Source organism: Drosophila grimshawi, unplaced genomic scaffold (genome assembly GCF_018153295.1).
Source record: "Drosophila grimshawi isolate 15287-2541.00 unplaced genomic scaffold, ASM1815329v1 contig_848, whole genome shotgun sequence".
Taxonomy (NCBI): Eukaryota; Metazoa; Arthropoda; class Insecta; order Diptera; family Drosophilidae; genus Drosophila; species Drosophila grimshawi.
In genome coordinates this window covers 20848848-20862543 of record NW_025063692.1, presented here as the reverse complement: position 1 = coordinate 20862543, position 13696 = coordinate 20848848, and the positions used below count along the sequence as shown (strand labels likewise).

At 40.5% G+C, this 13696-nt stretch overlaps 3 protein-coding genes across 3 annotated transcripts; 1 reads left to right on the top strand and 2 right to left on the bottom strand.

Moving 5' to 3' along the window:
• The first annotated feature begins 423 nt into the window (after positions 1 to 423).
• LOC6565079 (casein kinase I) lies at positions 424 to 4070 on the top strand. Its single transcript, XM_001991296.2, has 4 exons — positions 424 to 753; positions 1814 to 2001; positions 2470 to 3244; positions 3361 to 4070. The coding sequence occupies exons 2-4, from the start codon at positions 1923 to 1925 to the stop codon at positions 3536 to 3538; spliced, it is 1032 nt and encodes a 343-aa protein (XP_001991332.1). The 5' UTR covers positions 424 to 753; positions 1814 to 1922; the 3' UTR covers positions 3539 to 4070.
• A 2338-nt stretch (positions 4071 to 6408) lies between these two features.
• LOC6565408 (casein kinase I) lies at positions 6409 to 8586 on the bottom strand. The gene is made up of 3 exons (XM_001991297.3): positions 8259 to 8586; positions 7323 to 8097; positions 6409 to 6831 (listed from the first exon to the last, which is right to left on the bottom strand). Exons 1-3 carry the CDS (start codon positions 8335 to 8337, stop codon positions 6654 to 6656), a joined length of 1032 nt encoding a protein of 343 aa, XP_001991333.1. The 5' UTR covers positions 8338 to 8586; the 3' UTR covers positions 6409 to 6653.
• A 725-nt stretch (positions 8587 to 9311) lies between these two features.
• On the bottom strand, positions 9312 to 13402 carry LOC6565409 (DNA topoisomerase 3-beta). Its single transcript, XM_001991298.2, has 5 exons — positions 12942 to 13402; positions 11664 to 12408; positions 10351 to 11401; positions 9813 to 10206; positions 9312 to 9746 (listed from the first exon to the last, which is right to left on the bottom strand). Exons 1-5 carry the CDS (start codon positions 13033 to 13035, stop codon positions 9442 to 9444), a joined length of 2589 nt encoding a protein of 862 aa, XP_001991334.1. The 5' UTR covers positions 13036 to 13402; the 3' UTR covers positions 9312 to 9441.
• Positions 13403 to 13696: the final 294 nt, after the last annotated feature.

The following is a 13696-nucleotide window of genomic DNA, read 5'->3' as shown; positions in this document are numbered from 1 at the left end:
TTTGCCGCTAACGCGAGGTGTATAAAACAAAATTGGGTGCCAAAAGTACAACTTTGCTCCGCACGAAGTGTTCGAATATTATTAAAAATATTTTGCCTACAAATTATTAAAGCATCTGAGGTAAAAGAATGTCATGACGAACTGTATAATACGACAATTAAACTAATAATTAAGTAAATATTGGCATTTTAATCATCCCGAACTTTATTTTAAAGCGTAGCTGGTTTTTTTTTATATATTTTGTATATATATTTATATACATATGTATGTATATATATAATATATATAATTTTGTTTCTTGGCCCATTTTTCTAGTCGATCTGCTCGGATTTTGTAATCGATTATTGGCAACACTGATTACCATTGCAGTTGTGTACTCACTGCCAGGGTAGTGCCTATCGCCATCGCGGCAATCGATAGTTGTGTGTGTATCGCTGGCTGTCAGCACTAGCAAAAGCATTTTTGCTGGAGTCTAACCATTTTATTTTAGTTAATAAAATATATAAATTTTCTATTTTTTTTCGTTGTGCGCGTATGAAAAGTGCAATAAGACAATCACGCGACAGTTACAAGTGTAATAAGGGGCTCGCTCGTTGTAAAAAACGCAGATTTGCAACAAAATTTCACACATCTAAATAATTTTTTTTTTGTCGTTCGTTTTGGCCCCCCGTACAATAGTAAAAAGCCAACCTTGAGAAACACCCAGCACATCAGTTTCCACCAGTTTCACTGCGCTCGAAACACGGTTTCGTGGTAAGATTTTCGTCAATAACAATATTTGCATCAAAGTCCCAATTTTCATTACGGCCTGGCGCTTGACTCAATTTTTTCTTTTGTGTCAAAAAAAAAAAAAACGCTGAAAAAAAACATGTAAGGTGCAGTAGTAGCAACTGTGTGCCTGCAGCTGTGTGCGTGTGTATTTGTATTTGTATGTTTGTGGTGAGCGAGTGTGTGAGTGTGTGTGTGTGTGTATGTGTATGTATCAATGCTGAAGTGTTGGTGCTGCTGCTGCATATGTGTGTGTTTATGTGTAATGTGCATTCCAACGGGGTAAAAGAAGCGGAGTAGTGTCGGTACCTGTCATTGTAGTTGCAGTTGTCGCAGTTGTTTATCGTTTATCAGTGCCGTCTGTTTATGCATGCAGTAATCGACATTATGAAAATAAATAATCGATCGACAATTCAACGCGTCTGTTTACGTCCCATCCTGGGCCACCTGACACTGTTGTCTCTGCTATCATTTGTTGTTGTCCAATACACACTCATACACACACATACGTACACACGCATACAGACACACACTCAGTCAATATATCGACTATCGATTCAAATGTTAATTTCGTTATGAAAATGGGCAATATTCGCAGACAATTTTGGAAACGAAGAGCGTGGCAAAGCATAAGTGCAGAGGAGAGTGCATGAAATAACGTAAGCCAGAGAAAATCATAACAAAACAATACAGCGAAAATATTAGAAAAATATAAAGAAATAAAATAACAAACGACACATAGCGACAAAAAACAACAACAGAAATGGCCTAACGAAAAGTTAAAAAAGAAAGTGTTTGTGCCTTCCGCTGCCTCTTCTGTCTTGGCGCCAATAGATAAATAAATAAAATAAAAATAAACAAAAAAAATAGTGGGGGGGGGGGGGGGGAATAAATCACCAGATGAAATCTACTCTAACATGACTGCTCTTTTTTGGTTTTTTTTTTTTTTGACTTCAGACTCATCTAAGGGATATACCTCAAAAATCGAAAATATATCAATATATATTGAAATAAGGTCAAGCTTTTTACGTTTTACGTTTTACAGATCTCGGCTAGAAACAGATACATAATCGGTTTTATATTGTCGAACTGTCGCAATACCCTTTTGGCCCCTTGGAAGCAAAGCGCGGCGGCGGAGCCATTATTGAACCAACATGGACAGGATGCGGACGGTGAAGGAAGTTCGCAACGAGATAATTGTTGGCGGCAAATATCGGGTGATACGCAAGATCGGTAAGCAATATACGCCATTATTTCTGATAACCAGTCAAGAGTTGCATCATCAAAATTCAAACAAAGTAGAATACAGTCATCGATCAGATCATTTTAGATCCAATGAATACAGCTCCCGATCTGTATACCAATACATAGGTATACAATAAGAAAAACAAACACGGAGTTACCCAAAGTTGTCAAACAGCGATCATCAAATCCATTAGAGCGATATCAATAAATCCCCAGATATCGTCGGTAATCAGAAGTCGCAAAATTCTGCCGAAGAGACGAACAAGAGAACTGTCTCTGCTCCTGCTTTGTACTTGGACTTGGTACTATAAATTGATTTAATACCCTAGGAAGCCCATTCGATTGGAGTCACATCAGATCTTGTATCTAGATCTCATCGAGTGCCCATTATGTCGGCTTTCGACATCATACTTAAATTGAAAATCGATTCGTTAACATTTTGTTGTACAATTGCAGGCAGCGGCTCGTTCGGTGACATCTATTTGGGTATGAGCATCCAGAGCGGCGAGGAGGTTGCCATCAAGATGGAGAGCGCCAATGCACGCCATCCCCAGCTGTTGTACGAGGCGAAATTGTATCGCATATTGAGTGGCGGCGTCGGTTTCCCACGGATTCGTCATCATGGCAAGGAGAAGAACTTTAATACGCTGGTCATGGATCTGTTGGGGCCATCTCTTGAGGATCTGTTCAATTTTTGCACGCGTCACTTTACCATCAAGACGGTGCTAATGCTGGTCGATCAGATGATCGGCCGATTAGAGTATATACATCTAAAGTGCTTCATTCATCGTGATATAAAGCCGGACAATTTCTTAATGGGCATTGGAAGGCATTGCAACAAGCTGTTCTTGATTGACTTTGGCTTGGCCAAAAAGTTTCGCGATCCAAACTCGCGCCTTCACATCTTATATCGCGAGGATAAGAACTTGACGGGCACGGCGCGCTATGCCTCGATCAATGCCCATCTGGGCATCGAGCAGTCGCGACGTGATGACATGGAATCCTTGGGGTATGTGATGATGTACTTCAATCGCGGTGTCCTGCCCTGGCAGGGCATGAAGGCCAACAATAAGCAGCAGAAATACGAGAAAATCTCCGAAAAGAAAATGTCCACGCCTATCGAGGTGCTGTGCAAGGGCTCACCGGCCGAGTTCTCCATGTACTTGAACTATTGTCGTAGCTTGCGTTTCGAGGAACAGCCCGACTACATGTACCTACGTCAATTGTTCCGGTAAGTAATATGATAATATTATCATTAACAAAACTATTCGATTGTATTTTTGTCATTTTGGCATTCATCATTCATCATTTATCATTTGATTTGATTTGATTTGATTGTATTTGCAGCATTTTGTTCCGAACGCTGAACCATCAATATGATTACATCTACGACTGGACAATGCTGAAGCAGAAGACCAACCAGGGCCAGGCGAATCCCGCTCTGCTGCTGGAACAATTGGAGCCGCGCAACGATCGCGACAAGGAGAAAGAGAAACCGAACTGCAAACCCCTCATCACCGAGTAATTCAGCTGAAGCAGCATTCAATAATCAAGCGGGTGGCAAGCGTTAAAAACAACAACAAAATAAATAAGAAAACAAACACAACAAGTGAATGCAAGCAATGTGGAATGCGTTAAACAGAAAATAAACGAAAAACAGCATGGAATGATGAGATGGAAATGAGAGGAAATGCGAGGAGAGAAGAAGCGAGCAGGAAGAAGATGAGGAAATATAGGAAAGAACGGAAGTTAGGACGCTTCTTAATATTAATTTAAATTCAATACTAAACATTTAAGTGAGAAAACAACCTACAGCAGCGATAAATATCTAAATGGAATTCACCAGCAACAACAACAACAAGCAGCATACCCCTCCCCCCTAACACACACACACGCAGCACACACACATTTAAACACACACACACGCCACTATTCATATATACACACTACACGAACCGCAAACACTTAGCATAATAATAATAAAGGCAAGCAGAAAGTAAAGAAAACAATTATGAAAACTTAAAAAAAAAAACTACAAGAAGAAAAAAAAAACAAAATATATAAAGTATGATAAAGTTAATAATAATGAAAATATATTCTATATGTATATAGATCAACATATATGTACACACAATATTGTCTCGCGTGTGTATATATATGCGCATAAATATATATATATATATATATAATATATTGAAGTGAATCACACAATACACTACGATGAAAAACAAAAACAGCAACAACAATTAATAAATAAATAAAAAAAACCACAACAAAAAGCGATGCAAATAAAACGCAATAATAACTAATTAATTACAAATTAAAACTGAAAACAAAACATGCGATTAAGGCCAAGCGTGAGAGAGGAGTATAAAAAAACAGAAGAAAAAAATATTTAAAATACAAAAAAAAAAAAACAACAAAAATGAATAAATAAAAAAACAAAACGCAAAACTGCAAAGTAATTTTGCATTGTATGCAGTAATAAATATAAATATAACTTATATTTAATTTTTTGAATTACATCAATAAATATGTTGAAATTAAAAATACGATTAACTGTTTTAATTATGTTTTATTCCATTTATGTTGATCACCCGTAATCGAGGTTGTTCCTTTCCAGGTCTACGACTCCCTAGAAAAGGACTTTCTACACGATTCGCAGTTAATCCAAAATATAGCTCGTTACTTAAGGCTCAAGCAATTTATTACGTAACACGAAAGGGGGCACATATTGCTGAGCTCACATTTAAAAGGACTATCGGACCAGGATTCGTGAAAAAACTTGACCAAAAAACCTAACTATCTTATTTTAAGGAGCAACGATAAAAAAAAGGGACGAAACTCCATTCAAACAGCCAAAATAATAGAATTTGCTCGTAAATATGCCTGCAGATCATTGCAAGTAATGTGTCAAACATTTTGTGTCGATTGGCCAAAGGACATCTAAATCTAAATCGTTCTTGTAGTTGCCGAGCAGAACAAGGCTCTTCTGCTTTCGACTCATTTCTGTATGGCTTCTTCGATAATCCCATAATTCTTGAATGTAGTTCTATAGTCCCGTCGAAAATGTGCAACGATTTAGTGGACTTAGCGATATTTTCGTGAATATCAATTGTTATAGCTTTGAAGTATGCCTTATCCTAAAAGCATGCTGTAAATGTAGAAATACACTGATCCTCAGCGCATATTATAAATCGAAGGCGGTTCGTGTTGATTTTGTTGGGTTTTGTTTTTATTTGAAAACGTTTCTTGTAATAATAGATTACAATGTTATAACTGCTGTTATATTACATAGTTTTATACTTAATGAATTACATTTTTGATTCTCCTTTCATTTTATTAAAATATTACGTTTTTTCTTTTTTTTGCTTGCCGCTTTAGTTTCTTTTCAGTTCACAAAAAAGAAAAACAATGCGCAATAAAAAAAAAATAAATGATGCGCAGAATTTTGTTGTTGTCTATAATCGAATAACATTCAAGAAAATAAACATTTTTGCTTCTCATATATTTATTGTTGTTATGTGTTGAATTTGTGCTCGGCTTTTAATTCTTCAATCGAACTCGACGCCTTTCTGTCATATATATCATATATATATTTATGTGTGTGAGTGTTGTGTGTCTTGTGAATGCTATGTGTTTGTGTGTGTGTGTGTGTGTGTTTGTGTAATTGTGCACCAGATTTATTAGACGATGCAACAACGTCTAGACACAGACGTTCACCCGGCGCAACACTTTGTGTAATTTAAACGGATAAAGGGAAAATAGTTATCAACGCGCCTCCAATTTGTTTGTGTGTTAGCTAATAAAACTAATTGTGTCAGTGTGTTTTACAGAGGATATACTATATATATATATATATATATATATATATATATAGTGGTCGCTACGTTCAAGAGTCAATGATGATCAAAGTTAAAATCTTTGCAAATTTCAAAATAGAATAAACTTAAACTCTTCGATTGGGTTAGCAATTCGAATTTATGGACTGACCACTGTACTTATATAGGCATTTAGGTGTACATGTTTAACGGTGCACAACTGCTCTGGGTCTGGTTTGATAACAACGACGAACTATAGCATTGATAACAAACTATATATATATATATTTATATACATATTTATATATATATATATATATATTATATATATATATATATATTATATATATATATATATATTTATATATATATGTATTTATATATGTGTATGTATGTATGAATATGTGTGTGAGTATGTTTTTAAATGGTGTAACATTAATTTCTATATACATTATAGATGCGTCCTTTCATTTTTTATCGCGAATTTTCAGTTTATAAAAATATACTATGTATATATATTTATATATATATATATATATATATATATATGTATATTGTGTGATGCATATACTTATATCTTGTATGTATATATATATATATATATATTTATATGCACATCTAATCCTGGTTATCTCGCTCTTCAATGCAGCTAGTGCACTCAATGGCCGCCTCCTTTTCCTTTCTTTTATTTTTTTCGATTAACTCGATTAATTGCTTTTGATGCTCTTGGCCATCATCATTTAAACCAAGTGGGGGGTTAGGGGAAGGTTTATGGGTGGCAGAGATGGTTGAGGATGGGGAGGAGGCGGCGGGCGTGGCCTATTCAACCATTGCAGTTGGCTTGCTGCCGCTCTGCTTCTCCTTGTCGCGCTCGGCACGCTGCTCCGGCGTCAGCGCATTGGCTGTTGTCTGCTGTTGATTCTGATGGGTCTTCTGCTTCAGCATCGTCCAGTCATAGATATAGTCATACTGATGATTTAGTGTGCGGAACAAAATGCTGCAAGACACAATTCGAAATTAATTTCGTTTCAATAATGTTATCTATCCTAATTGAATACGCTTGCAGACATTTAGCAATAATAATAGTCAAATTTTCAATTGAAATTGATTTTTGCCTACTAATTAAATTTCTAATTGATAAGCTTCGGTCACTTTTCAACAGCTATAAACAAGTTTTATTAACAAGATCATTCAGATCTGTTAAACGCTGACATATAGCGAACATCCGCAGCGATCTTTCATTAAGACAGCTTTAAAACGGAGAGAATAGTTTGCGTACAAACCGACGCACTTGGTTACCGATCGAGACTATATAGAAATATACAAGTAATTAGTTGTTTCTTTTAAGTGATCACATTTCTGCTTTGAAAATGATTTTAATTTGGAGAAGTTCTTTTCTCCATTCTAAAGAAACTTCAATTGAATGTTTAGAAAATAATTATTGAATATTCTGCAAGGGTATACAATTAGTGACAGAGAGATACCTACCGGAAGAGCTGGCGCAAGTACATGTAGTCTGGTGGCTCCTCGAAGCGCAGACTGCGGCAGTAGTTCAAATACATTGAGAATTCGGCCGGATAACCCTTGCAGAGCACCTCGATGGGTGTGGACATTTTCTTTTCGGAGATTTTTTCGTATTTTTGCTTCTTATTGGTGGCTTTCATGCCCTGCCAGGGCAGAACACCACGATTGAAGTACATCATCACATAACCAAGGGACTCCATGTCATCGCGACGCGACTGCTCGATGCCGACGTGGGCATTAATTGAGGCATAGCGGGCGGTGCCCGTCAAGTTCTTCTCCTCGCGATACGGTATGTGCATCCGTCTGTGCGGATCCCGATACTTCTTGGCCAGGCCAAAGTCAATCAGAAAGAGCTTGTTGCAGTGACGGCCGATGCCCATGAGGAAGTTGTCCGGTTTAATGTCGCGATGGATGAAGCATTTCATGTGCACATATTCCAAACGGCCTATCATCTGATCGACGAGCATTAGCACCGTCTTGATTGTAAAATGGCGCGTGCAGAAGTTGAACAGGTCCTCGAGTGAGGGCCCCAGCAGATCCATAACCAGTATGTTGAAGTTCTTCTCGTTGCCGTAGTATCGGATGCGGGGAATTCCAACGCCGCCGCTGAGCACGCGATACAGTTTGTATTCGTAAAGGAGCTGCGGATGGCGGGCGTTGGTTGCCTCCATTTTGATGGCCACCTCCTCGCCGCACTGCATGCTCATACCCAGATAAATGTCACCAAAGGAGCCGCTGCCTAAATTAAAACGGGAATTACAAATCACAAAAATGCAACGAAAATTTCAAATCCGAGTCAAATACAAATCTGCGAACCAATCAAACAGAACACAACTGCGACGCACACACGCATTTGGCCCTGGCTATGACTAATGGAAGCGAATGGGATTGGGCACTTACCAATTTTGCGTATGATTCTGTATTTTTCGCCCACGACTACTTCAGATCGGTGGTTCATCATTTTGATCAGTTTGTCCATTCTTTGGACTGGCTGGCAATATCTGAATATGGAAAACTAAAGCGAACCAATTATAATTTGCGGGACGCGCGCGAGTCAGCTATGCACTGGCGTCGCGGTGTGCCTGGGAGCTGTTTTATTCGTCTGTAACGTTGAAACTATCAGTTGAAATCTTCATAAATTTCTTTGGACATGAAAAGCAACGTTAGTGATGGGTCTGCTTGACAATAAGAGGCGGACACAAACAGCTGTTATCGGCAACGACCTTGCGTTGCGTGTTATCGCACAATGAATTTGCAATTGCAAACGCTGCATTCATCGCTTTCATATATCGATAAGTTTCACTATAGCTGTCGCTGGAATGAGCGCTAATTAGGCTCATCATGGTTCATGCCAGTGTTGCCATTTAAACATATCTTTTCTTGTTTATTTGAGTAAGATGTCCCCGTCCGAAAATCGATATACTTTTTTTGCGATAGATTTTACTTAAATAAAATATGCTTATAAATTTACATGCTAGATTATCGGCCATTTTCCAATTTTAATTCAAATCCTCCGGGTTTGTTTACATTTTTTCACAGTGTATTGCAAACATTTTTAGTGGTATAACGAAAGTATCGTCAAAAAAATGAATTTGGAATTTTCGGAACGACATTCCAAATCCGTGCGTGAATCCAGCAAGTTGCCGCTGCCATCAAGTTCGAATTGAAATCAAATTTCCTTATTTAGAGGCAAGTCAGCACATTTATTCTATTATTTAAAGACAGAACGATAGACTATTGAAGAATGTATGAAAAAAATTGTATCATTTTATTATTGGGCGGGCGGAAAGACAATAGTTGCGTATAGGCAACGATCAAAATAATCGATTAGGAAGGTGACAATATCGATACTTTTCACTATGCACATGTGCAGCTTAGAATAATCGTATCAATTCAAGTCCGGTGGACTCATCGATATTTGATGATGACGCGGGAATCCAAACAGAAATCAGATTTTATACAAATTTCGTTTATTACTGCCAAGTCTCGCAAAATAATTATTTTCGACTAATTTAGTGACGAGTTACATAATTAAATGCAATGCAATTAGGGTTGATCAGCATCGTAGATAGTCGGCCAACGATCAAACGAAATATGCCGCCAGCTGCGCCATTTTATCCTTGGGCGGTCGTCCACCGTGGCGTCCGCCACGTGCATTGCCACCAGCACCGCCGGCCCCACCACCGGCAGCAGCGCCGCCACCGCCACGAGACGCACCGCTTCGCACTTGACGCGAGGCAACCGCTCGATGCTTCTCGACGAGATGCGAGAAATCATTAGAGCAAAAGATGCAGCCGCTCTTCTCCTCGCTGCCATCCTTGAATTTCGATTTGTCCGATTTGTACACTACATTCACCAGCTGAGCGCCACAATCGCTGCACTTGGACTCTGGAACAGTGAAAGAATGGAAATTAACAATATTTCTATAAACTCAATTCTCAAGAGTTGGCATACCTTCGACTGTTATTTTGGTGGCACCCTTGAAGCAATTGATGATGACATCGCAACGATTACACACTAGCTTCCAGGTGGGCGACAGTGTGCTGTCGAGGACAAGAACGCCCATTTCGCACTCAACGCACCCAGAGATGCCCAGCGTGTTGAGCGAGTGCGGGCAGGTGGGATGCGTGCACGTATTGCAGCCGCCAAACTTGGGCATATCCCTGAATGGCGGATGATTGTAGCAATATGGGCAGAATGGAAACGATCGACCCTTCACACCCGTCGAGAACGCCAGCAGACCGAAGTCATCCAGCGGACACTTGAACTCTCTGTACACCTTCACATTGCCATTGGGCAGCGTATAATTCTCGTCACAGTTCGAGCAGTACAAACGAGCCGGCTTCATCTGCAATGAATTGGAAAGAGAGAGAGAGAGCGAGCGAGTGAGTGAGAGAGTTGAAACACAACTAAATTCATATATGTATATATAAAGATGTATCTATAAATATATATATAACGGTATGTATATGGTTTATCCTTATATTCGCACCTGTATGTACTTCATGTAGCGCCGACATTTGCCGCAACGCGAATGCGCCTTCCCCGACTCGGCAAGGGGCGAGAATGAGGACTCGAATAGCATGTCCATGCTGGCGATATTCTGCACGAAAAACATGAATTTCAGCTTGAAAATGATGATGGCATGTCGCAGGACATCGTTAAAGTTGGCCGATCCCTTGGCGATGAGCGTTAGCATGCGCTCCACCTCGGATCGCATGGTGGGCAGCACAAGTTCGGGATCGATCTTCTGATAGCCATGGACAAGGACAATGCCCAACGTGGTGGGTATCAGTTTGCGTCCGGTCTCGATTCGCACATAGTTGCGCTGGCAAATGTTATTGATGTGCACCGGTATGGATGCGTCTGTGCCGATGCCATGCTGTTCCATTAGGGTGATCAGTTCCGCTTCGGTTAGATAGTCGGGCGGTCCGGTTTGGCTCTCGGCGAGCCGGACATCATTGATGGCCACCTGGGTGCCCTGGACAAATGGCGGCATCGGCTCATCCTTGCCGAATGCCAGCCACGTCATCACCTTGGTGTAGCCAGCGTCCAGCAGCACGTTCGCCGTGCACGAAAAGGACTCGATGCCGGCGCGTAACTTGGCCGTTGTTGTGCGATATTTCAGATCGCGCGATATGGTGCCCAGAAAGTGCCTACAAATGAATTCGTAGACCCGCCAAGTGTCCCGATCGAATTCGTTGCGATTGGCCAGCTTCATTGGCGTTATGGGCGGATGATCGCCGGCATCTTTGCCCTTACGTGGCGTCTGAAAATCGGCGGCAATGGCGCGCGCCTCCTCGCCAAAATCACTCGATGGCTGCAGCACACGCAGCACGGCGTGCAGATCAAAGTTCTCCGGATACTGATTGGTCTCTGTGCGCGGATAGCTAATATAGCCCTGGGTATAGAGCCTCTCCGCGAACTGCATCGCCTGATACGGCCCAATGCCCAATCCCGAGCTGCAGATACGCATCAGCTCGACGGTGTTGAGGGCCTGCGGTTTGCTCCTAAACGACTCCTTGCTGCTGACGCTCTCCACGCTGCAAGAGATGAGTTTTAGAATTGTTTTGTTTATTAAATCTGTGATTAGTGCCTTGGTATTTGTTAGTTAGAAGGAGCAAGGCTGGCTTGAGGATTGATTCTGATTGGAGGTTGTTATCATTTCTTGGACTTGACTTAATCTCAGTCATGCAAAATTCGCACGTCTTCTTGAGATGGAAGCAGCTATAGTTTCTCAAACAAAATATATGAATGGATTGGAAAGATCGGACACGTGTCTAGTTGCAGTTGTAGCTATCTTACGTGGCCTCCTTGTGCTCCTTGACGCGATTCAGCAGCATGATGGCAATGTCCTTTTTGAAGACACGTCCGCGCGCCCACTCGAGCGTAAACTCCGGCTGCCCGGCCAGTAGCTGAAGATACCAAAATGTTTCCGGCTTGAAGGTTTGTATATCGTCGTGTCGCTTTACACAGAAGCCCAGCGTGGGCGTCTGGCAGGGTCCGTACGAGATGAGCGATGAGTCCAGATCACCGTACCGTCCCTGAAAGAATTTGGTCTGGAAGCGCGTGAAGGCGCATCCAATGCGCAAATCCAGCTCTTGACGTGCATCCACCGATTTGGCCTCGTTCTCGTTGGGATGGCCGAGCTTATCCATTGCACCCTTAATATCCTTATCGGTAATGGCCGAGAAGTGGGCACGATATGTCACATTGTGACTGTACACATTGTGTATGACATGCTGCACTGCGTCCATCACCTCGAAACAGATGTTCTCGCCCTCCTTGTCACAATCGAGCCACAGCACCAGATAATCGCAGCCGCGCGCCTCCTGCGATAGAAATGTGCGCATCTGTTGCTTCGGATTGCATTCCTTCTTCTCCGTGGGGCAGCCGAATAGCTCGACGGGATCGACCTTGTCCCACGACGTGTATTTGCTAATGAAATCCAGCGACATCACATGTCCGCACACAGACGTCATCCGGAAGTGGACGGTGCCCTCGTTGCGGAAGTTGCCGCTCCATTCGTACGTCGAGCAGCTGTTGATACCTTTAAAACGGATCAAATACATTTCAAATTAGTTCCTTCCTTCATTTATGCAATTCTATTTTGCATATATATATATATATATATATATCTATAGTCTATATAAGATTGTAATTTTAAACATTAATCAACCTTTGAATAGGTATAGGCTATAAAACATTGATTTGTAACAGAATGAATAAGTGCAGATTGTAATAATTACGATTAAGATGTTGAAGGCGGATCTTGAAGGGATCTCATTGAACAATATTCATTTCTTGCTATTTTATTTCCGTATATGAACATCTGTTTTGAAAATATGTATATGTGCAATATATATTAAATTGATTTTGATTACGATTGGGATAATGTAACTCTCATTTACAATACTTGACAATTCACCACACTAAATGACGATCAACACACAGATCTGATTTTAAGAGGCGGATTTTCCAAACTTAGGATCAGTTGGATGATTTAAGAATACGAATAAGAATAAGAGCAGGCAAGGCTAGGCACAAGTTGTGTGCTAGCCGGGCATTTGTAGTGTTTCTAACCTCGCTTTGCAGCCGTGCAGCGTCCATTGGAGAGTATGGCGGCCAGTGAGGCAGCCAGCGAGGGCTTCTCGGCCACCATCAAGACGTTCTTCATGGCCTAAATGTGTTGATGATGACACCTTCTTTGTCGTTTCTTCTCCCTCTCTCTCTCTCTCTCTCTGTCGAGCTCACGCTTCTCTTCTTCGCACGTACAATGGGAGATGATTTTTGCTTCAGCAACCTACATATGTATGTATGTGTGGGTGTGTGGATGCTGCTGCCGGTTTTTTTATTACGAGTCCTGCACAGTGTGCAGCTGCCGCGCTTTATTCCCAACAATTACAATACGTACTTAAGCGGCGCGTAAAGCTTCAATTTTACTGAACTTATTTTGTTAATAAATGGCAGTGTTGAATTTGTTCGCAAAAAAAAACCGTATAGCTTTTGCTGTTGTTAGCGATGTACAAAACAAGAAACACTCCAATTAGGGATGCCTAATTGGTATCGATAACTGCTGCATTTCTGTTTCAGCAATATCGATTTGATGTACTCAGACTATATATCGATATGAAGGCATAACAAAATATTCGGCTATGCCTAGTTGCATTTTTAAACAATTTATATACAAAGATGCTGTAAATATTTTGACAACTATTAATTTTTTTTGTGATTAACTTTCACACAGGTAAATCAGTAATTTAAAGGAAAACAAACTTACAAGGCGGTACGCACAACAATATTAGATGTGTGGTAACGTTTAAATATGTTAATATGAA

Coding starts and splice junctions, on each gene's coding strand:
- LOC6565079 (XM_001991296.2), top strand. CDS start 1,923: ATGGACAGGATGCGGACGGTGAAGGAAGTTCGCAACGAGATAATTGTT. Junction 2,002..2,469: donor TCGGGTGATACGCAAGATCG/GTAAGCAATATA, acceptor GTACAATTGCAG/GCAGCGGCTCGTTCGGTGAC. Junction 3,245..3,360: donor TACCTACGTCAATTGTTCCG/GTAAGTAATATG, acceptor TTGTATTTGCAG/CATTTTGTTCCGAACGCTGA.
- LOC6565408 (XM_001991297.3), bottom strand. CDS start 8,337: ATGGACAAACTGATCAAAATGATGAACCACCGATCTGAAGTAGTCGTG. Junction 8,098..8,258: donor CAGAATCATACGCAAAATTG/GTAAGTGCCCAA, acceptor GTTTTAATTTAG/GCAGCGGCTCCTTTGGTGAC. Junction 6,832..7,322: donor TACTTGCGCCAGCTCTTCCG/GTAGGTATCTCT, acceptor TGTGTCTTGCAG/CATTTTGTTCCGCACACTAA.
- LOC6565409 (XM_001991298.2), bottom strand. CDS start 13,035: ATGAAGAACGTCTTGATGGTGGCCGAGAAGCCCTCGCTGGCTGCCTCA. Junction 12,409..12,941: donor CTGCACGGCTGCAAAGCGAG/GTTAGAAACACT, acceptor TCCGTTTTAAAG/GTATCAACAGCTGCTCGACG. Junction 11,402..11,663: donor AAGGAGCACAAGGAGGCCAC/GTAAGATAGCTA, acceptor CATCTCTTGCAG/CGTGGAGAGCGTCAGCAGCA.